General features: G+C 43.8%; 1 protein-coding gene across 1 annotated transcript in view; it reads left to right on the top strand.

The window, feature by feature from the left end:
* ARL3 (ADP ribosylation factor like GTPase 3) overlaps positions 1-14370 on the top strand; it is a 47639-nt gene extending 33269 nt beyond the window's left edge. Inside the window, exon 6 of the mRNA XM_018553431.1 lies at positions 13580-14370. Within this exon, the coding sequence (XP_018408933.1) occupies positions 13580-13627 (48 nt within the window). The 3' untranslated portion in view covers positions 13628-14370. The remainder of the gene's footprint in view (positions 1-13579) is intronic.
* Positions 14371-25014: the final 10644 nt, after the last annotated feature.

The following is a 25014-nucleotide window of genomic DNA, read 5'->3' as shown; positions in this document are numbered from 1 at the left end:
CTTCCTCCTCCCACTTTCTTGACTCCATTTGTACTATTATTACTATGTATCCTTAGAATGAACTTTGGTAGTCTTACGCAGTAATAAGCTTTCTAATATGCAACGGACACCACCATAAGCCGACCCCTCCAGGCCCCTAATTTCCCCGGCTGCCATACACACTAATACACGTTAAGGCAACTTTATAGCAACATCTGAGCTCACCTGCTACGCATAAACCACACTTATCCTCCAAAATCGCATAATCAATCCTCCTGAATTCGCTGGATGAGCCTCTGACTAACTCCCTTTTTTATTTTGTTATCTTTGGTCTGTTCCTTGGAAATTCTTACTTACCCATTTCCCTCTCGGTGTTGACTATCGATATTGACTTTTTGCTATGCCCATTTTACCTGTCGGATTTTCTTTTCTGAAAGGTTAATGCTTGTAAGTCTGATACTTGTGAAAAACAATCAAAGAAAATTTACTTGTGTAAATGAATGCAGATACTTTTACACTTCAACGGTATTGTTGGTCAAGACATGTTTTTGGCCAAGTCAAATTTACTATACAGTTTTTCTGTAGTTACTTCTCATTATCTTTGTGTCCATATTTTTGGTTTGTTTACTGATTTCTTGATGTTAGATGGCTATGACTGCTGGTGTGTCCATCTACAGGTCACTCGCTTTTTCCCTGCAGAACAATGTTCCTTTTCTTTTTTTTTCAAAAGGTTTTTTATTTGTTTTAAATGCAGATAACAATGATCACACTTGCACATTCAGTGTGAGATCCAATGTAGAATCAAATAAAACGTACAAACTCAGGTTTCTACAGTATGGTGGTATCATCAAGTAGTTTAGTCCTTGAGGACTGCATATATACATTTGTTAGAGTAGAACGTGTATTGTTCTTTAAGGGGGTGAATCTCCCTCCAGGAGTCAACTAGGTGATATTGAGTCAGCAAGGTCCTGAAGCGCTTAGCCGCAGATAAGTCCTTAGAGGAGGTTGCCGGGTGTTTGGGATCATGTCGATCAACATGAGGGTGTAGCAATAAATTGGAGTCCCCACACATGATCAAGGTCCCTTTAGCATGGAGATCAAGAATCTGGAGTAGATGGGTGAGAAATCCTAGTTGGCTCGTATTAGGAGCATAGTAGGATACCATTGTAACTGTGCAATCATGGATCGAGCCCACCAGTATAAGGTACCTTCCCTCTGGATCCCGGACCTCTTTCTGACAGATGAAGGGAGTAGAACGACCAAACGCTATCAGGACTCCTCTGTGCTTTGTAGATGCAGAAGCTGAAAAAAATAGAGGATAATTAGAGTGCAGGTATGACAGCTGGAACGACTGGGGGAAGTGGGTCTCCTGGAGACAGATGATATCAGCTTTGATTTTTTTAAAGTGTCTAAAGGCCTTATTCCGTTTGTTGGGGTGGTTAAGTCCCTGAACATTGAGAGATACTATCTTGAGTGGCATGTTCACTTCAATATAGGGGACAGAGGTGGCGGAGGGGGGAGGCAGGGGATGGGATAGGGTAGTGGGAAGACAAAGGCACAAACAGGAGGGAAGACAGGGGAGGTGGTAGGGGGGAAGGGAGTATGAACTATACCAGTTGAGTACAGTACTAGCGGAGCGGTTAAGACTTTGAACCTGTGTGAATAAAACTGTTCACCCCACCGCATCCAGGTCAAACACCTGGGTCGAGGTAGTGAAATGTGGAGCGCATGGGGAACGCCAGAACGGGAGGCTGACTTTCTAAGAACAAACAGAACAAGCAAAATAAACCGGAAAACAGTGCTACAATGTGGACATCGTGTATGGCTCTAAGGGTTGCTTTATGTCTATAAAAGTGGTATGGTTGTCACTATAACCAATAGGGTAAGATGTTTATGGTGTGCGTGCTAACATTAACCGGTTATATTAGAAATAATCAAAGTAAAAAGAAAATGCACATTAGAACAGTTCGAACAGTTCCAAAATCTTCAGGGCGGGTGTGGGTTTCTCCAGGGTCCTAATCCGCCAACCTGGCAACTGTCACTTCGTGGAGACTCAGCGTACCTCAACATTGGCCCTTGGGGCGAGGCATAACTTCCCCAAGTGGGGTGCGAAAAGAGGAAAAAGAAGGAAAACAGGAACCCTGGTGTAAGATCATCCATTTGAGCCAACGGTGGAAGGGAGTTGTCGTGTCATCCGTAGCGCTTTCGGAGAGCCTGTCGGGCGGTCTTTGCCAGATGACAGTCGCGGCATCTTAGGTTCATCGTCGTCAGGGGCTACATCCGTGCGACCCAGTAGATGTAGAGAATCAAGGCATGCCCTCATTTCATCCACGGTGATAAAGGTGTGGGAATGGCCATCATAAAAAAATTGTAGCTTAAAGGGAAAGCCCCAGCGGTACCGTATCTTCTTGGCTTGTAGAACTTGCAGCAGGGGTTTAAATTCCCGTCGGCGTGCAATTGTGGCTGGTGAAAGGTCTGTATAGACTTGATACGAGTATCCTTGGAAGTGCAGGGGTCCTGCTTCCCTAGCCGCTTGGAGTAAACGCTCCTTGGTGCGATAGTAGTGGAGACGCACAATAATGTCCCTCGGGGGACCATCAGGCGTGCGTCTCGTCAAGGCCCTGTGGATCCTGTCGAATTCCATTCTGTCTATGGGGATATCAGGTGCCAGTTCCTGAAATAGTGCAGTCACGGTGGATTGGAGATCTAACACCGTCTCGGGGACCCCCCTGATGCGCAGATTAGATCTGCGATCCCGGTTCTCAGTGTCTTCCAGTTGTGTGAGAAGAGTTAAGTTCAAGGAGCGAAGCTTTTCCAAGTCTTCCTCATGACCCTCAATGATGGTAGTGATATCATTGCAGCGGGATTCCAATGTGGAGGTTCGTTTGCCCACATCCCTGATTTCCCTAATGAGCTGAGAGGTGATCTGCTTTGAGACCTTATCCAGTGCCTTGTGCAAGGTTACCTCAAATTGGGCCATCAGGGACGGTATCAACTCAGGGTCCGACGGAGCCGTTTGCAAGCTATCTCCCTGTGGGTCTTGGGGCTCCACTGAGGAGTTAGAGTCCTCTGCCTGTAGTATTGCTGGCGCTGGGGCCAGTTTGTGAGCCGCGCGGCCCAAGGCCTCATGGAGGGTTGGTTGATTCATCTTACCGCCCCTACTTCTGGTTTGCGACATCTCGGTATGTACCGATCGGCGTCGGAAGCCCGAGGCTAGGAATCAGTGTTTGGAGCGAGAACGAGTCCGGTGATCAGCCGTAAAAGTCAGTTATTCTCCCGGTCAGGCGCGGAGCTGGTTAGTGTGCGGCCATCTTGGTCAAGCTCGCGCGTGCGCCTACAATGTTCCTTTTCTATGTCCATGCCTTCAGCAGACACCCAGTGCTGGTTAAGCTTCTCTGCAATGAAACTTCAACCTTGGTGGTTGTCTTTTCCCCTGAAAACATGGCAGCTGAGACTGTATATGCCAAGGTCCAAGACTGGTCTGTGCCAGTCAGGTTAGACAACCATGATCTAATGTCTATGTGTACCATTGGATTACTGCTTCTTAAAGTCCTCATGTGTGGGTCATCTAAAAAAAAAAAAGCAAAACATCTATTATCTAAAAAAAAGAAAAGATGCATTTTTCCACCTATGTCTATATAGTCAGTTGTGCCTCTTGGGGGGAGGGGGTCTCCTTTCTTCTCAATGATTTTATATGCTGTTCTTGCTTTCCTGGGGAGCTTTACCATACCTTCACATTGCATTTTAAGGCTTTATACACACTGTTTTGCAATGCTTCTCTCTCTTGTTTTTCCTTGCTAAGATAATGCTGCTCTATTGTTTTGCTAATCCACATGGCTGCCTCGCTCTGTCTTGTGCAGCTGTCCCTACTTCATATAGTTTCCCCTCTGTGTTTTGCTCGTTTATTATATCCTTTGCCACGCCTTTCCTATTTTATTTTTGGACACGATGTCACTGTTCAGACCTCACTCTATAGAAATGCTCCTTATTCTCCACCCAATCTCCAAATAACACTTCTCAATCCTTGACAAACGCTACCCTTCCAGACTAGATAAAGGTGTCAATGCAACTTAATGTCAATGCTGAGTTCCTCCTTGGTGTTGGCAAGAAGTTTTGATTATTATTAAAATGGTGCCATTGTACTGAGTGGAGAATTATTGTGGCAGAAAGTCTTTTCTTTCGCTAGTTTCTTGGATAACATCATGTGTAATGGCGCAGAAAAATGTCATACTTGGTCCTAGTAGGGTAGAGGGAAAGCTGTAGCTGTAAATGCTTTACCTGGCTCCTGCCGTATGGTGTAGAAATTCCCCAGACAATCAGGAAATAAAGTGAAAGAACAAAAAAAGGGACAAAGACCCACGAGACAGATACATGTAAATGTAGTGGTGTATTTCAAAAGGTGAAAAAACTGCAGATAGGTGTACCCACATGGCTTTCTCTATGCAGACCATGATGGTGGTCATGTTCAATGCTCATGGGGGGGAGTTGGGTTATCTGGATGTTCCTGCATTGTGTATAGGTTGGGTTCTAGTAGGGATGTTCAGATACCAAGTACCATACTCTGTACAAGTGCAGATACTTTTCCAGCTCCAAGACTAGACTAGATAAAAATTCAAAAGTTAGGAAGCAGCTGTCATTTGTAAGGAGCATACGGAGCTCCTGGGATTTGTACATCTCTGTTTTAATGTAGGATTTCGTTTTTTTTTTTTTACAAATATTTATAAGTGATGCACCTATACACTTTTTTCAAGTACTGATACCTGTCCAATACGGCACAGATACAAGTACTGATGCATTTTTGTTGTCATGTGACAGTTTTTCTAAAACAATACAGACTAATGATTTGAGGACAGTGGTGGAGCGCCAGAGCCAGGTCCCAGCTGCAACCGCTACAACCCTCGTAGTTCTCGTGAAAATGCCAAGTATCGGCACTGGTATCTGAACATCCCTAGGTCCCAGTATATGATAATATGGAGACTAGGACCCCAAAAGAAACCAGAAGTGAGGTTAGCAGAGGCGCTTATGTGGAAATGAAGTTTCATCTTTTATTATGGTAGGTTGGATCATACAACTAGGTAAACGCATTGTCAACCTATTTTGTGGCTCGTAGGTGGCCACTTCATCAGCACATGTGTATGCCACGCTTTAAATTGAGTGGGGCTGTCACATGCTCTTGCAGCCACTAGTGTATTAATCCTCCAGTGATAGCAAACTTTGGGCACGGTTCACACCTGGGCGTTTTGTAGCACGTTCGAACGCTCTGCAAAACGCTCAAACACCGAAATCCCATTATTTCCTATGGGTATGGTTCACACCTGGGCATATTACAGGCCGTATGAACGCGCTACAAAACGTCCTACGCACAAAGAAGTACAGGAGCTTCTTTGGGGCGTTTTTGTCACACGTTTCCATTGGGTTACAGCCAAGTAGCCCTCGGAAACGCGCGTTTGGTACACGTTTTTTTTACTGCAAATCGCGCGACAAACGCACATATTCGATACGCCTATGAGTGTAGGCAACAGCCATTATATGCCCATTGACTACCAGTGCAGCACCAGCCACATTATGAAACACACACACACACACTGCTTTGGACCACACTACTAATTACATAATTAGTCTGATTCGAGCTGCCATTAAAGCCCTGTTCACATCTGTGAGGTTTTTGTGCATTGCAGGCATTTCATTTTTTATTTTAACTTGTGTTACCATTGAACTCTTTATAATGTGTGTTTTGCTGGAAACCACATTAAAGATGCAGCAAGCAGGACGGTTTCCAACACAAAACACCCACAACACATCTAAACCATGCATATGTGAACAGAGCCTAAGATTCGAGAGGAGACCAATATAGATGAAATAACAGGAAGACGTATTGATTGTAGATTGTATTGCTCTAGATAATGGGCATGAGTGGAAGAAATAGGAACACATTCATTCGTCTTAGGGTGTAACATGACTAACTGCACCTATAGGCATGAGATGATTGTTGCCCAATTCAGACGGTGTGAATGAAGAAGTGAGGATTGCCATTTCCGGAATTCTGTGCAGACACCGCTAGCTAATCATTTTTAGGACATCTACACCGATTGTTCGCCAATAGAATTGTACGGCCTTCTCTTTACCTAAGGTGAAATTGTAAATCACAAGGCGAGAGGCTGATCTGTGTCAGACATTTGTGAAAACGGTCAGGAACTGCACAGACACCAGGATTTATATAAATGTATCATCTGAGTCAGCATCACTGTCCAGGAAGTCGATTTCTGACCCTAAATAACGCTTGAACAAAGATTGCACCATCTTCCTAGCAGATAAAGGTATTGTCAGGTGAAGTACTGTGATCTGTAAGAAGCAATAAATACATGCAAGTGTTGTATACTACTATGTGTTACATTACTTAGCATGAATGGACATAACATTTGAGAAATATCTAATAATGTACATTGGTGTCAGGACATTTTTATAGTATATGTTTAAAGGGGATGGATGTAATGTAGTTTTGAGTACCCCTTTCCCTACAATTCCTGATCCCTCAGTGGCGAGGCTATTTTTACACTGTAAGCAGGATATTGCTCTGATGTCTCAGCAAAATATTTCACTCTGGTCGTATCACTGTGTGGGATGCCAGCATGGCTTGCAGATTAAAATTCTGTAGAGTTCAGGCTTGCCTGTCCAGCTTTTCACACAGTCTTCTCAGCAGCCTCATCTACAGAAATGAGGGAAGAATAGTCCGTGTCGTTTATAGCAACAATTCGATTCTTTCATGTTTCTAGTTCAGTTTGCGGTACACATGTAGAATGATTTGTGCCTAGCTTCATCACCATGAATTAATAGGAGACTTGCTCTGTCTGTACCCATTCCACATGTAGCTGGAGATAGAAGGTGGCTCTTATTTTGTTGAATGCTTTCATATATGTATGGCAGTTAGGCCTCGTTCACACAGACTGCAATGGAACGCTAAAAACAGGTTGCTTGATCTGTATTTTTACCACCTGCCTATAACCTAAAATAGCAGGCCCTCAGGCCTGTACATACGCTGCGGGCATGTTACGTTGGCAGGTGAACCATTGCAGTCAATGGGACTGCACCGCAACTGTGTGCCAACTATTTGGCACTAGGTTGTGGCACGGTATTGTAATGTAAAATCCCCATTGGGACAAAAACAAAACCGGTATTGAAGAAGCAGCAGTATGGCCTCCTTAACACCTGTAAACTAGCTTGTCAACTGCCTTCTGAAAAAGCCATCGCCATAGATTGCGGTAAAGTCTGCCGCCCATATGAAATTAGCCTTAGACATATGCTAAGAACAGTAAGAAAAAAAAATTATTTTATAACAGAACGGTGTTTTTATTCTCTGAAGTTACTTTGGGGTATTTTATGTGATTTAAAATTCAATTCCAAATGTGGTCACTGGATGGTGACAGCACTGAAGCCCAGCAGCCAGGAATTCAAGCTGAACTTGAATTCAGAGGCCGTTCAGTAAATTAAATAAAATGCAACTTTTTAGTTTGTCATTTATTGTGGAGTTGGGGAGGGGTCTTGCTGAGGACTAAGGGCCACTTTAAAGCTCCACTCCAGACAAATAAAAACCACACACATTATTACAAATAAATATTCAATAATCAATAAATGTATTTTTAAAATGCAAGTGTAACTTTCTGAATTTGACTTGGTATCAGCCTTTTGCTTATCCCCTGTACAGTAGCACTAGCAGAGGCTAGGACAGCACTGGGAGCCAATCAAATGTTCTGCGTGCCAACAGCACTAGAGAGCAGAGTGCGTAGAGAGATTACCTCTACATTTTTCTGCTGCTCATTAGCAATATAGTCAGCAGGCTAGAGGCAGGGATGTGATCTCACTGTATTCCTTAACTGTAACAAAGAAAGTGGTGTCATCCTCCTGGCAGGACTGTAACAGAGCTCTGTAAATCTCAGGACTGAATGAACAGTGATGACAACCTTGTTACTAAATCAACTCCATTTTATGAAGTTAATCGGTGCATTTAGCTTGTTTGTCTGCAGCTTAGCTTTTATATTGCTAAGGCCAGTTTTACTTGCTTTTAAAATTTGAGTAAGATAAAGATTGACTTTCTCTGGCTTTGATAGTTTGAGTCACTGACCCAAAAGAGGCATGCGGCCAGTAAAGTCAGAACTTGTGATCTGCATGCTTGTTCCGTTCCTATGTTCAGTTACAGAAAGTAATGAAGCAAGAGAATCCGCAAGACTGACGGGCAACTAATAATTTCAGGTTTACTGTAAGAACTCCGTTACACCTTTTTGTGCTGTGTCTGCCCGCTCATATTTTATGGGCCCTGAATGAGGTTTAACGCAGGAAAAAAATGTACCTGTCCCATTTTGGCCCCCTGCACAGCAGCACACTAGTATTCCCATGTATTTTTTTGTCTGGACCAGGTATATAATGGGGAATGCAGTAGGTGAGGGTAGAACCACTGCCTAAGAAGAGTAAGCCTACAGTGTGTGTGAGAAAGCAGAGCAAGGTATATGAGAGACCAGGATCACTTCTGGAGCTATAAGAAACGTAGACTCTCCCATTAACTAAAGTCTTCTTTCGGGGTGGACTTCACCCTTTGAATGCCAAAGCTGCCCTCCTATCATGCCGCCTCTCCACTGCACTGCCTGCCAATAACTCTGTTTCTCTCAGCCTAATGCACAGCACTCGGTAGATTTCATGCTGTTTGAACAGGCCATATTGTTTAATAGCTCTGTGTGTATACAATAGATAGATGAGCCAAGGATGTTGCATGTTTATTGTGTCGAGAGGCCAGTGCTGTTTATGGAATAAGTGCACCGAGTAGGAAGAAGGTGTCAGCACATCGTTATTGTTTTAAGCTGCCTCAGCTGTTCTGGACGAGCCAGTGAACCCACATAGAAAATTAATGAAGGGCCTTGTCTCATGTTTGGCATGATGGCTGTTGATACGGTCAGATGGATATCAAGCTACACAGCCACAGGATGACTTCATTCCAGAGACACATCTGATACTCGAGCAGTTTTCTCTGCACTCACATAGCTCACCGCAATGAGGTGGTAGCTGAGAAAATGCGTGCGACATAGATAATGTATTGATTATAATGCTGGGTAATGGGGAATGCAGATATCTTGGTCTTAAGGATGAGGTCAGTATTTAACTACTTCCTGGGAGGCCCGTTTCACCATGTGGACTGGAATATGACCAGTTTGTCGTAAATGTGTTTTTATAAACAAAATAGTTGGAAGGATATGTCCAAAAACTGTTTACACACTTCAAATGGAACGCCGGCCTGGTCGGACGTGTGCAGGCGGTAAACCCAAATGCACATACACTGGGCCAGTGTGGGTCAGGCCAGTGTTTGCTGTGCAGTAAAGAAATTTCCACGTTCTCAGACACCCCAAATCTGACCTAGTTTTATTTCTTAATGTCTTTGTATTTTGAAAAGTACCTCCAATCTATCTTTGTACTAACCTCCTGCAGTCCATTGCACATCAGCATTGAAACTAAGAGAAGAAGGGACAGCACTGAAAGCCAATGAGATATGGCTGCATAACCCAGTGGAACTTGCACATTGGAGGAGAGATTTCAATGATAATCCTATCCATGAGCTGATTTTTTTTTACTATCCAACCTCAGTCTTGACCAGGCCACATTGATTTGACTGCAGTGGGGAAACGTAAATGGTCAGGACTTAGTATAGTGTCAGGCAGGGGTGTTAAGAAAAAACTGTCCGAACGCTTACAAATTCTTTGGTAAGTAAGACCGTTTACACATTTCATGTATTTCAGTGTTATACTTATGAGAATAAGTTTCGGGTCCGCACAGGGATCCTTCATCAGAGCGACAGTGACACGTGGCTCTGATGGAAGGATACCTGTGCGGACCCGAAACGTTAGCACCGTATGACAGTATGTGACATTGGGTATTGAATAAACATATCAATACTTTAAAAACCCTTCAAGTGGGTGAATTACTTTTATATACTTATGAGAATGACATCATCCTAAAATTTTGGGTAAATATAGTGGTTCCATTAGTATCTTGAAAACACGTAAATATTATGCCTCCCCAGTCTTCGTGTTGAAATTGTGACCTCTATAACTTTTGAAGCTGTCGCAAGATCACAATAAATCACAACTTCAGTAGTGTTGGCAGACAGTTGACTCAACCAGAATGACTAGAAGATCATTGAGAAGTATGTTAAAGTGACATTAAGCTCCGGAATTGATCTTAAAGATGCATTCAAGAATCCTATTAACAAAAATGTATCTCATCTGTGTATCACTCCGCTGTAGATCCTCAACTCCATTCCATCGACATGTATTGATGGAGTGTTGATTTTTTTTTTTACCTAGCTGGATGTTCACTTTTGTCAAGATCTTCATAGTTTAAAGTGACACTAAACTTCGGAGTTAAAGTGACATTAAACCCTCAGATTTTTTTAACATAAAACAATACTCTAATCCATGGTTGTTTCCCTTCTCTTTGCTGCTCTTCCTTTTAAATCTGTATCTGTTCTCATGCTGGGCAGAACTTCTGTTTTGCAGCAGACTGCCCTGTCACAGGAATGGATACATGGTGTCTGTGTGAAGGTTCACAACCTGAGCCAGCACTACAGGAAGAGGCACTCCGCTGCAAAGGGAAGTTCTCCCCAAGCATGAGAAGAGATAAGGAATTAAAAAGAAGAGCAGCAAAGAGAAGGGAAACAACCATGGATTACAGTATTGGTTTATGTTAACAAATCTGTGGGTTTAATGTCACTTTAAATCTTAAAAAAATGAATTCAATTACCTTGACTATCAACAAAAATGTATCTTATTTGTGCATCACTCGGCTTTGAATTGGTGCTAACACTGTCCTTCCTTCTGGAGGGTGGCTACTTTTGTTCCCCATGGCTAAGTAAATGTGAGATTGTAGTCTATCACAGGAGTGAGCTTGGAGCGTTGTTCCCTATGGTCCCTGTGTGTGTTGTAAAGTAGTCATCACTCTAAGCTCGCTCCTGTGATGGACTACAATCTCCTATTTAGTTTACCAATATGTATGGAGATTGTAGTCCATCACAGGAGTGAGCTTGGAGCGGTGGCTACTTTACAACACACACAGGGACCATGGGGAACAAAAGTAACCACCCTCCAGAAGGAAGGACAGTGTCAGCACCAATTCAGAGATGATTTGAGGATCTACAGAGTAATACACAATAAAAATACATTTTTGTTGACAACAGTGAAAATCCAGATAGGTCGAAAAATCACCACTCCATCAATACATGTCGATGGAATGGAGTCTAGAACATACTCCCAAAAGGGTGGAGCCAAAAGCAGAGAGAACTGAACTACAGGGGGCGGTAGGGACAAAATTCTAAGAGGCAAATTATGAAACAAATAATGCGAAGTGGCAAGTCGTGGTGCATGTGTAACATGACACTAAACAAGTATTGATTACTTTTTAGGGCCCATTCAGACCCGTATGTACCCATTGCATTGTATCTGCTCTTTCTTTTCCTATGGGCCCTTAATGAGGTTTAACGCATAAGAAAAAAGTACCTGACCCATTTTTTATTCTGGTGTGTTGAAAGGAGAGCTGTTGTTTACTGTGATGACATACACTATGGGCTTATTAGAAATAAATGGGGATGTCCCCAAAAGGAATGTACAGGTATTGCCAACACAGTTTATTAACACATGAATCCATGCACACATCCATGCCAACACCGTTTAACACATGAATCCAGCCTGATCAATACATAATCATATATATATAACTGTTACTGAAAGTAAAAACAAGAAAGGGATGGTATATTTTTCACTGAGTTACCTGTTTGTGCATATTGATACATTTTGTGGGGACCATCGGCAGTATTATCATTATCACAGCAATATCTTTACTAAGGCACCATCTGTCACCTCCTACATCCATCCGCCTCCATAATGGCTAGAAAGCTAGAAAAAAAAAAAGAAACCTTTTGAATTTGAACAAATTCTCCCATGCTGGCTTATGGGTCTGGTTTATGCAATGTGTCTGTGATGCAGTATTAGCCCTTTAAATGTAGCAGACATTGACGTCCTGGTGAATTCCATCTGCTGCAATAATTCAGAGATGTTATCTGCTGTGTACACCTGTGTTCTGACTGCTGGTCACTACTATGTATCCGGTTCAGTATGGCTGACTACGAGACCTTTTATACTGTTCCAGAGATATTATCTCTGCCATGTACACCTGTGTTCTGAGCAATGATCTAAGTGGGGAGGTTCATAGAACTCACTGTGTATATTTTTGGTGAGTATTATGTATATGCATGATAACAGCTGTTGTACTGTCGTACATTGAATGGTTAGAAACCAAAGCCTGGCGGCTGCAACTGCTGGCCTTTCTAATGGCTTCAGTACATTTGAGTTGTTTACATGAAGCAAGTATGCAGATCCAAAGTTCTGCCTGCAGTGTGAACGTACGCATCTGCATTCATGTTCCAGGTCAGAACTCGGAAAGTACTAGAGCCAGGGACAGCCAGACAACTAGCATTTCTAAAAGCTGTTCACCGTGCCCGTGCTCTTGTTTTCATTTACTGTGATCTGCAATAGCTGAGCGGCTCATATCATCAAGCTGCCCAATCTGTCTCCAAGCTTTAGCATAGCAAGCCTGTCTGCGTGCCCACTCCCTCTGCCCTCTGTAGGAAGCCTGTGTGTCCGCCCCCTCTGCCCTCTGTAGTGAGCCTGTCTGTGTGTCCACCCCCTCTGTAGGAAGCCTGTGTGCCCGTCCCCTCTGTAGAGAGCCTGCCTGTGTACCCGCCCCATCTGTGGGAAGCCTGTCTGTGTGCCCGCCCCCTCTGTAGAGAGCCTGTCTGTGTACCCGCCCCCTCTGTAGCAAGCCTGACCGTGTGCACGCCCCCTCTGCCCTCTGTAGAAAGCCTGCCTGTGTGCCTGTCCCCTCTGTAGAAAGCCTGTCTGTGTGCCCGTTCCCTCTGTAGGATGCCTGTCTTTGTGCCCTTTGTAGAAAGCCTGTTGGTGTGCCCACCCCTGCGACTTCTGTAACAAACCTGTCTCTACATGCCCACCCCTCCTCGCTGTAGCAAGCCTGTCTATACGTGCCCACCCTCCTGTAGCAGGCCTGTCTCTGCATGCCTGCCCCTACACCCTCTGTAGGAAGCATGTCTGTAGGCCTGCCCTCGTGCTTTCCCGTTTTGGTGTGCCCGCACCCTCTGTAGCAGACCTGCCCCTCTTGAGCTGGTAGACTCACAATACAATAGGTGAACCAGCTTAGGGAGGGGTAGCACACACTGTTCAGTTCACACGCATAGAATTAGATTTCTTAAGACACTTCATATTTGCAGCAGCACGCTATACATGCCCCAAAACAGGTGGCAATGTTAATACTTTAAAGGTTTTTTAAAAATGGGCATCAATTGATAAGAATATTTTACATAAAGCTGATTTCATATCTTTAAATATCTGAAAATGGGCTGTAGATTGCTTATAACTGGTTGGAATTGGAGGTAATAATAGAGGATGTAATTTTTGTGTTTTCTTTTGTTGATGTGGGTGTTATATATTGTAATTTCAGCCTTCTATGAGGTGACTTGACATATGATTTCCCTGCCTCTCTCTTTCTCTAGGACGGCATGAACTGGGTCTGCAAAAATGTCAATGCAAAGAAGAAATAACGAACTGAGAAGAGCCATGGCAACACACAAGACTGCTTTACCGCCGACATTTTCACGTGCAGAGCACTCTGAGGTCACAGCAAACGCCTCCCTTTCTATCGGACACAACACAAACGCTCTCTGTTGGCCTACAGTAGCTCATCTGAAACAAAGCATGTCTAAACTGTTTTTTAGCCTACTCACCATGTATTTACTATTCAACAAAGTAGTGTTGTATATTAGACTCCTGTGTAACCGAAGATCTACTGTAGGTACAGAAAAGGTTACTTGTTGAATGCCTTTTGTATATTTCTTGGCATCCGTGAGTTATGTAGGAATACTGTTCAATAGAAGCTGCTCTGTATTAATGCCCAGGTGACCTCTATTCACTGTACAAGCACCGCAGGTGTGGAAGGACTGGAGGGAAATGGCATTGCCGGCTATGTGTGTGTAAATCTACCGCAGATTCTATAGAAATAATATTTATAAGGGACCAACACATTTCAGCTACCCTCTCTGACCGAAGGTTTAATGTTCACAGGGGTGTCCATTTACACTAAATCGTCTTCTATAAAGGCCCAGTAGCAACTGGATGCCAACAGTCATTTTTTTCTAGTACTGCTATGAGATTAAGGGAACCAATTGGCTGCTGCGAATAACAGCATTCATTTGTCCAGTCTTCGTAAACTATGTTTTTCCTGTAGGCTTATCTTGCAGCGCTTGGGGGCCATTTATAAAGCTGGTACATTCTGAGCTGTGCAAAATAAAATATGCAATTTTGCTAAATAATTTACAAACCTGCCACAAATTAGTGAAGAGTTAAGAAAAAATCTGTGCTTTTTAAAATATGGAAATTGAAGAAATTGGCCACTTGTCAGTCAGTGCTAGACTATAATTATTCCTCAGTTAATGCAACTGGCAATTTAATGAAGCATGTTCTGATCTTTTCAGTGGGGACTGCATGAACTGTGCAGATTTATGCGGTCCTGGACACCAGCCTGACCACAGATCTGTCAGGATTTAATCTAGTGCAATTGGTGTTCATTGCGGCATGAATATGAATAGCTCATGGGTACCCCATTGCATCTAATAGGACACAGGGCAATAGTGGAGCGGACACAAAGGCCTAATTCACAGGCTTCAGCTTGTAAACACTAACCTTGTGAAATGCTTTGTAGATGATTGCTGTATCTGTATCTCAGCAGAACGGTGTTTATAAGCTAGAGCCTGTATGAGCTTGGCCTCATATTGGAGCCATTGTGTACAGGATCCATCTATGTTTTATTGTCCTTTTAACATTAAACTAGAAATCGGGTTACAAATCAATATTCACTTCACAATTACTGCACAGAAAGCCGCATATCATTTATAATATCATACATTGTACTACTACTACTTGTACTTGTGAGGTAAAAGGGGATCCAAAGCCGAGAAATAGCATAGACTTGAATTTTTTAAATGGCCCCCGTCTTGTGTACATGTAAAGAATCCACCTGGTCACTTTCCATGTTCTTCCTTGGTGGGGCCATTGATAAGATCAGGGAAATTCTAGTACTATGGATATGTATTGTTCTGAAGTGCTTGTTATTTTTGGCACGCTTTGTTCCCGTTTAATGAGGTAAATTATTAGCCAAATTGTATAGTGTTTGCAAAGAGCAGAAATTTCCACACTTTCAGATTCCCCTAAAATTCCAAACATTCACCAATGTGCACTACAATATTCTGTATCTGTACTCCTCATGGACCCCTAACTGGTCCTGCTTTCCTTACTTCTAGGTCAAAGTAAAGGTTTGGAGAATGACACTAATATTCTATCACCCGTGATTCTGTGATTTCATTGTCCTCTGGACACACCTGTTACAATCTGATTATACAATCTTCTTTTTCTATTAGCTGTGTAGCGTGAGTGTCTGTACTGATCTAAATTGAATAACCTGTTTAGGTACAACCTTGCACTACATAGCTTGGGGTGAATCTAAAATAGTTTGCACAGACAAATGATGTTTTTGATTTTCCTAATTATATGTTTGTTCAAGCGTGCCCAACACCCTCCTCGTGGACAGAATATAAGCTTAGCCTGGGGCCGAGTGCGAGACCTTCTAACGTTGCATGCGTTTTGGGTAAAGCCATGCTTCTCCACTCTTTAATGCCCCAGGTATGTACCCAATGGCGTTTCCACTGCACTTGTTTTGCATGGCTGGAATTGAGCTTTAAATGTCATGTATGGAGATTCCTGTGTTGTTTAAATTGTAATACAGTAAAAATGGGGCATGCCATGTCTGCAAAAAAAACAAATCAAGGCAACTGGACTCGCTGTATTTTTCTTGAAGACGTTTCGCTGGTCATCCGACCAGCTTTCTCAATTCAGAATGACCTTGTACAAAAAATTATCTTCAGCAACATTCACCATATTTATTCCCATTCAACATAATCTGTTCATCATAACCAGCATGGGGTCAGAGACCTCATGGAGGTAAGGTGTTGATTGCATTTGCATGATTGGAGCTAGCAGCAAATACAGCAAGTCCACTTTCCCTGATTTATTTTTACAGATACACCACCTGGATGAATGAGAACCTTCACAGACACGGCGCATGCTATGGTTTGGGCACACTTCCATGCAAGCAAGCCTCCATAATGATGACAAGTAGTGTGTTTTAACATGCATGTTAATGCTCATAGCTGCACAGATTAGAGGGATCATGGAGGCTGCTGTTGCTGGCCTCTCTCTCTGCAATGTAGCCTACATGTTTTTCTTAGTACATGTGTACTTTAATTAGGAAGTACCAAACAAATGCAACATGGTAGAATGAAGGCATTCCCTGTTAGTAGGTCAAAGTGTAATGCCAGCCATTTATTTCTGAAAAGGTGGGGAAGGGTTAGTACCTAGGTTTATATTGCTGTTGGGTTCTCTGCTAGATTGCCCTCACTTCACGTCCCAGTGGCCATGGTAGGGGTAACTCACTTCATGTCCTAGGGATCATGGTAGGGGGTAACTCACTTCATGTCCTAGGGACCGTGGTAGGGGGTAACTCACTTCATGTCCTAGGGACCGTGGTAGGGGGTAACTCACTTCATGTCCCAGTGACAATGACAGGGGGTAACTCAATTCATGTCCCAGTGACCATGGCAGTGGGTAACTCAATTCATGTCCCAGTGACCATGGCAGTGGGTAACTCGCTTCATGTCCCAGTGACCATGGCAAGGGGTATCTCGCTTCATGTCCCAGTGACCATGGTAGGGGGTAACTCGCTTCATGCCCCAGTGACCATCGTAGGGGGTAACTCGCTTCATGTCCCAGTGACCATGGCAAGGGGTATCTCGCTTCATGTCCCAGTGACCATGGTAGGGGGTAACTCGCTTCATGCCCCAGTGACCATCGTAGGGGGTAACTCGCTTCATGTCCCAGTGACCATGGCAAGGGGTATCTCGCTTCATGTCCCAGTGACCATGGTAGGGGGTAACTCGTTTCATGTCCCAGTGACCATGGAAAGGGGTAACTCGCTTCATGTCCCAGTGACCATGGTAGGGGGTATCTCGCTTCATGTCCCAGTGACCATGGTAGGGGGTAACTCGCTTCATGTCCCAATGACCATGATAGGGGGTAACTCGCTTCATGTTCCAGTGACCATGGTAGGGGGTAGTACCGCTGCTAGATTTATATTGCTGTTGGGGTCCCTGCTAGATTGCCCTCACTTCATGTCCCAGTGACCATGGTAGGGGGTTGCTCACTTCATGTCCCAATGACCACGATAGGGGTTTAGTTGTTACTACCTTTTTTCCAGATTTATATTGTTGTTGGGGTCCCTGCTAGATTGCCCTCACTTCTTGTCCCAGTGAGCATGGTGGGGATAGCTCACTTCTTGTCCAGGTGACCGTGGTAGGGAGAGCTCACTTCATGTCCCAATAACCAGGGTAGGGATAGTTCACTTCATGTCCCAATGACTATGGAAGGGGGTAGCACACTCATTGTCCCAATGACTATGGAAAGGGGTTGCTCACTGCATGTCATTTCTAAACCTTCCCCACTTTATGCAAAACGGATATTGACTGGTATTCTACTTTAAAAGATGGAGGCAAGATTACATACAAACAAACAAAAATACTCCCACCAGTAAAAAAAAAAAAAACATCTGGTTCAGAAGCCATTGTATGCTGCCTGGCCAATCAACAATTGGATCTCCATATAAACATGAGCCTTAGATTTCCACTTTAACTTGGGGCATGTGCCCTGCAGCCACGTTGACTGTAAATGGTTCTCGTCTCTTCTGTCCATTTACAGGGAGCCGGGGATCGGTTACAGCGTATGATGCTTCAGGTCACATGCAGCAAGTTGAAGATGGCTTTTCAGAGTTTGTGTTTCTATGGAAACCCAATCACTGACTTGCTGGGTGACATACAGAGGCTTCTCTATCAAAGGGTATTTTTGACTCTAAAATAATAGAAAGGCCCTAGAGGGAGCATATTTGTTTGTATGTAAAGGACAGGAGCTGACCACCACTGAAGACAAACATTCCAAAATACCAGCAGCCTTGGTGCTTTCCATCTTTTATTTTTCCTGCTCAGCCACAGTACTGGAACAATGGTGAAAATAATCTGATTCTTTATAAACAATCGGTACGCTACACTGACAATCGTTACGCTACACTGCTGCACAGTATTTTCAGTTGCTGTTTTTAGAGTATGCTGTATTACAATCCAAATACAAGATGAGACTGTCAATTCAATTTATATAAATATTTATTCATATGTGTGGTTCAGTTTTTCATGCTGAGAAAGGTCCATTTATTGTTTAAACCAAGTCAGTTCCTATTTGCACGTCTGTATATTATTTACATGGATTAAAGCTTCAATATTTCCAAAGTACTCCATGCTTCACAGTTTGTTTCATTATATCTTCTAAGGGTTCAGTCACAGCATCGCACAGGTTTGGACCGCAGGCACAATGTGCCTTGCGATCCCGTGCGGCGGATCGCATTGCGGCCGGAGGGCGTGGCTACGGCGCCATTCACTTGAATGGCCCGCCACGCCCCCTCCCACACCACTAGAAAGTGAGCTGGCCGCAATGCGAGGCAGTGCGTTCCAGCCAAAATCGGTCCGGAACGCACTGCATCTAGTGTGACTGAACCCTAATATGTGTATTTTCGTAAATTCCTCTCTACTGCAAAAAAAGTAACACAATCTGCCTCATTCTGTAAAGAAGTGCTTGTAGGAAACCTGTATGCTGACTGCCATGGCTTCCTATTGAAAATGCTAGTTGCCTAGCTGTCTCTGTCTTCAGTACTTTGAGTCGGTGCCCCATCACAAGCATGCATCAAATGAAGTCAGAGGACAGTCCAAAGTTAAAGTAGTATTAAGGTCTGGGCTTTCTTTACCTTAATGCATTCGGGTAAAAACCACCTAGAACCTTTTTCTCCCCTAGTCACCCCCCACACTTACCTGTCAGTGATGCTCGTCACTGCCGCTGGTCCCAGTGATCCTCCGTTCCCCGTACTTCCTGGGGGGATACTGATAGAGGAGCCATAGGCTCTTTCTGCCGTCAATCAAAGTGTTGGTCAGAGAGGCCTGCCACAGGGCTGTGTGTGTCTATTAGACGATGGAGGAAGAGACTGCCTCCTATATAATCCAATGTTTTTAGAAAACATCTTTTATTTATAGATAATTACAGTTTCTCAAGCTCACGTTTTCTACTCGTCTCTCACAATTCAGGAATGCATGTCTGGTTAGTACAAACCTACCACGAAAGCAATTTAATCTGTAGGATCTATGCTTTTTAAACCATGACACACTCTTGATTATGACTGAAGTGCATACAGCTCTATGTTGTTTTGCTGAGATTCTTTAGCCTGCAGCCATCATATTGGAAAAACAGAAGGACGGGAACCTCCTTCAACTCTCTACATTTGTTATTTTAAGCGTAGAGCAAACAAAAAGCTACCTGAATTTGTGCAGATACCACAACTTTCTTTTAACTCCGAGAAGAAGACTAATTGCTGGAGCTTTGCTTTGCTGGCCTGCGACTTTGTGATAGTTAGGTATGGATGACTTTGTTCTTCAAACATTAACTGGAGAGGCTGCAGATGTAGAGCTACTTAATAGCCAGAGAAGAATTTACTTTAACAGGCCCAGACACAGCAGCTGATACCATTGCCCAGAGTGATGGTGTCATCAAGCAATACCATCAAATATTCTCTTTTGTTTTCTTCATCAAGAAGGTCTCTCTTCACTATCATTTTGGCTTCTTATGATCTCCGCACAGCTGCAGCCAAGGATCAATTCACCTCCGTGGTCTCAGACTTGGCTGTACGCCTATGGTAGTTCCACCACTGTCAAAACAACAAATACTATCTAGTACCCTGAGACAGACAGCTATGCAACTGCGCCATTTACTTTTAGGAAATGCATACCGGTTTTGCACATTTTATTTGATTATTATGGTTAGGAATAAAAAAAAAAACATATTTACAGTGCATTGTTTAGTCAGATATTCAGCTCCTTTTCACACAATCCACTCTGTCTAATTTGCTCCTTTAATTTAAAGGTAGTAATCTGAAGTGTACATATTACAATGAAGCAATGGACATTACAACATTGTTTGTTTGCTTACGACAGCTTTGTGGTGAGTCTATCACAGCAAAGCAGCGGCTATTTTGTCGAGAATTCAATGTTGAAATCAATGTTTAATGTTGGTTGACATGGAGCCATTCCCAGTCATAACACAGTCCTCGGGTTTGTTGAACATTTCAGAACAACCGGAAACATTATGAACAAGAAGCCACCAGGCCCCGCCCGCACTGCGAGGACGCCGGAAAACATTGCACGGCTGAGAGAGGCACTGCTTAGGAGCCCGGGACGGTCTGCTCGAAGACATGCAAGTGAGTTAGGGTTGAGTCTTGAATCAGTGAGAACCAAGATCACGTGCATTCACACAGCAAAGTCTTTTTGTTGCTCGTAATCTCTCACATTGAGCATTAGAACAACCTGCATTTTGTATGGATGTAATTCTAAATCTCTCTGTAAAATGGTTCTCACTGATTCACGACTGAACCCTAACTCACTTGCATGTCTTCGAGCAGAGCGTCCCGGGCTCCTAAGCACTGCCTCTCTCACCCTTGCAATGTTTTCCTGCGTCCTTGCAGTGCGAGCGGGGCCTGGTGGTTTCTTGTTCATAATGTTTCCGGTTGTTCCTGAAAGGTTCAACAAACCTGAGGACCGTGATGGGACTGGGAATGGCTCCATGTCGACCAACATTGAATTCTTGACGAAATAGCTGCTGCGTTGCTGTGATAGACTCACCACTTCGTACAAAGCTGTCGTAAGCAAACAATGTTGTAATGTCCACTGCTTCATTGTGACTGCATTGGCATTCCAGTGGGGGGAACAAGACACCTAGCATGTCCCCCTCCCATCACCACTTACTGTGTACTACCTGTTCTAAAAACGTCTGCCTTGCGTCGGTCACCCTGTACATCAATGAATAACATTAGTGACTCATCTCTTATCAGACGGCTCAGTCCAAAGTCTCAGTCAGACAAAGCAAGCCTCAAGGCTGGTGGCTTTTGCTGTGCTGTCTCTTTGGTTAATCCGTAGTGCTTTAGGAATCCTTTGCCATGTAATAAATATGTATATGTAAAACAAAGGTTGTATACATACAGTATAGTAAAAACAGATATAAAACATTGTTTAAAGACTTACAAGTATAAAGCACAAGTGCAACTGATACCAAAACCTTTTTTTTTTGCATTGGCTAGAGCAGAGAGGGATTAGAACACTTGTCATGTTTTTATTGCTAACTGTGTACCCGTCACCCTCTCTGTTTGTCCTGGTGACCATTATAACTAAAAGTAAAAGAAAATCCCAAATTTTGGGTTGTGAGCAGAACAGGAATAAATGGGAACTTTTCCAATGGGGACACTAGTTCCGGTGACCCTGCTGGCCACCATTCTCTTTGTAGGGATTCCCTCTCACTTCCTGTTGTGGCTGGCAGGAAGTGGAGCTAAATCTCCCCAATGGGACACAGATGGAAAAAAAAAAGCTGATGGGGTTTATAACCCTCACTTACTCTATCCAAAGCAAAAAAGTACTTTGAAGATAAACTGGTACCCATGCTGGCCTATGCTCCCATACCAGATCAATCATTGTGGAGTGTGAAAAAGGAATCCAGCATTCTAAGTGTGTGTCTGACACTGCGGCATATTCTCTTTACTTGTCAGGATCCATTGACAGAGGGGCTTGTAATTCTGTATAGAGTGTCTCTGTGGTTACAGACTGACAGCTGCAGGGAAGAGGAGGAGGCATTGAGCAGCCCAGACTGAGGAGCTATAGCTGGCATTAGCAAAGACTCATAGTACAGACACACAAGGCATGTTGGGTCCTGTTGTAGTAATGCCACTTATAACACTTACTCTCACACCTCCTAGGGAGATAATGTTGTTAAATAAATAGATTTTTAAAAGTATATAAATTGCTTAGTGATTTTTATGTAGCAACTCATCAAAAAACGCTCTTATGGATACTTAGAGTATTTGGTAAACCAGAGTACAATATACAGTCCTCCTCCAGTCTGATTCTTCTCTCCTAATGGCCTTGATCCCTGTTGGGTTTTCGTTGTTGAATGGCACTGGAACCCTGAGTTTTCTTTGTATGTTTCTGTTATATTATTGATATCATTCAATAGTATTATGAAGATGAAGATATAGAGAACTGGAATAATGGGCTGACAAAAAAATGAGTTAGTAAAGGCAAATGTCTGGCCATAGGCTGTTTTAACTCACTGTATTATTACTAGTATTTAATACACTCCCCCCCCACTCATTATTTACCATAGTTGCTAGTGCCACGGTCTTCCTCTACACACTTCTTGCATTGGATCTGCCATAGTTCATTGTTCATAGTTCAACCCAAAAAAAATCCTTTCTTAAATCTATCCAAGACTACATATTCCATAATGCACTGCTTCCAGCAAGCAATAATAATGTTACATTGTTCAGATGTTGTGTTGTAGCTCAAAAACAGGCTCTGCAAGAGTTGTGACGCAGGAAGTAAATATTCACAGGGCTGAGTGAAATGGTGGCATTGAGGAAGTACATCTATGGGCAAATTCAATAAGTTTACAAAGGTCTAGATCAATATGGCTATTAGGAGTGGGATAGAACTTGTGGAAATTAAATATAGAAATACAGTTTTATTTTTTGACCCTAGATACCTTTTAAATACATTATCTGCCAAACACTTTGTATTTCTGTTCATTCAGTCCTGAGATCTACACAGCTCTAAAGGTGCCCATACACTGCTCGATTCTCGTACGAGAATCGCGGGAAATCCCGCGATCGTACGAGAATCGAGCAGTGTGAACGAAGACGTGCGACCGTTTCTACTGTACGGTCGCACGTCTTTTGTCTAAGGAGCATGCTAGAAAACCAGCCGAGAATCGTACGATTTTCGGCTGGTTTGAACGGCGCTCGGGAGACAAATGCCGAACGGGCTGGTGTGCGCACGCGCACAAAGCCAGTTCAGCATTGCGGTCATCGGAAGCCCGCCCCTCAGGGGGGCGGGCTTGCGATGATCAAGAGTACGATCTGCCTGCCCAAGATGGGCAGATCGTACGCTTTTTTGATCACTTTACAACCATCGCAAGACTAAGGTCTTGCGATGGTTGTACAGTGTATGGCCACCTTCACACACAATACAGCCCCCTCCGACAGGGCAGTAGACCTGTTTTCTCTGCTGGGTGGTTCAGTAACACTTACCGGTCTTGGCCCTCCCCCACCTTGAGCCTGGACATTGAAAGGAGAAGCAACAGAATTATGTTTCTATCACTCTGCTCTCTCCTATCAACATGGTCCTTACACTGCAGCACAACCGATTGGCACCTTGTGCTTCCTCTCCCGTCCTCAATCTAGAGCTCTGCTGTACAGTCAGGAACTGTCAAATGTAGGTACTTATACGGCTTGCATTAAAAAAATACATTTAATGATGTAGCAGTGGATGCAAAGCTGCCTTTTATATCTGCATAGAGTTCAGTAAGAAATAGAAATAAAGACAAACCTGAAATAAGTGATAAACTGCCTGTACTTGGCTTGGGTATATGACAGCAACATATTTCCAGCATGCAGTATGACTCAGTCGTCTCTCCTTACAGTGAGAATTCTTGAATGCAGTGTCAGTGTCAGTGGAGAATTCATAACCCAGCCAATACTGCTCTGAAGGCTGAAACCAGTGTGTGCAAAGAGGCTCCTCAATGAATGGAATTGTTACCGCCTGTCTGTTATCCAGCATTTTGCCCCTCATCTAAACTTTTACTTTCCCACTGTGCAAAAATCAAGCTCTTCCTTCGCCAGTGAGATCCCACCTCCAGCACACACATATTGCTCTGTTCCCATATTCTGCCCCAGCACACACACCTCACTCCATAGTATCTACACCAGGAGTGAGGTGGCCCCTTCAGTACATAGAGCTCTCTAGCCAGTTTTATACACAGCAGAGTTTGACCACTGATCCACCAGTGACCAGAACAGTGGCTTAGTGGTTAGTGCTTACAGCACTGGGGGTCACTGGTTTAAATATCAGTCAGAACACTCTCTATATGGATTTTACATGTTCTCCCTGTGCTTTTGTTGCTTTCCTCCCACACTCCAAAGCAGGGCTGTAGCTACCATGGGGCGAGTGAAGCACTGGCCTCAGGTTAATCTGAGAGGGGGCGCAGCCAGGCGCCATGGCAACAGGGGCACCCGGTGGCCAACACAGCCATGGCTCGGCAGGGAGAAAATGGGTGGCACAGGCTCCAGCTTCTCCTCGGATCCCCACTGCTCTCCCCTGCCTGTATTGGCAGGGGCAGCGGGGATAGGATGAGAAATGGGGTGCTGCAGCCAGCAGGGGGGGGAGGAGGGAGCTGTCACTTCAGAAGGAGAGTGAGAGCCACTCGGCTAGGATCTGACAGCCGGCGGCTCTTTCTCTCAGCCATCCTGAAGTGACAGTGATCCCTCCTCCCGCTGGCTTCAGCACTCCCTCCTCAACACCCCCCACCCCCCGTTGGCTTCAGCACTCAGGATGGCAGAGCGGAGGATCAGTAAATATCACAGATATTTACCGATCATCTTTGTGCAGAGCAAACACTGGGGTGATCGGCTGATCACTCTGGTATATTTGTAAATAACTGGGGTCATATAGTAGAATGCTATTTTTATGCTATTTTGGATTAGGCCACCAGCTGCCATCCTGGAGGCAGGGCGCATGATGTCACATGATATTGTGCATGTGCGGCATGGGGGGGGGCACAATTTTCTGTTCATGCCTTGGGTGCAAAAGGTGCTAGCTACAGCTTTGCTCCAAAGCAGAGGCGTAACAAGAAATCACAGGGCCCCGTGGCAAAATTTGGTATGGGGCCCTGTGATTTCTAATTACACCCC

The sequence above is a fragment of the Nanorana parkeri genome, unplaced genomic scaffold, assembly GCF_000935625.1.
Source record: "Nanorana parkeri isolate BGI_ZX_2015 unplaced genomic scaffold, ASM93562v1 scaffold119, whole genome shotgun sequence".
In the NCBI taxonomy this organism is placed as follows: Eukaryota; Metazoa; Chordata; class Amphibia; order Anura; family Dicroglossidae; genus Nanorana; species Nanorana parkeri.
This window is presented reverse-complemented; position numbering and strand designations above follow the sequence as displayed.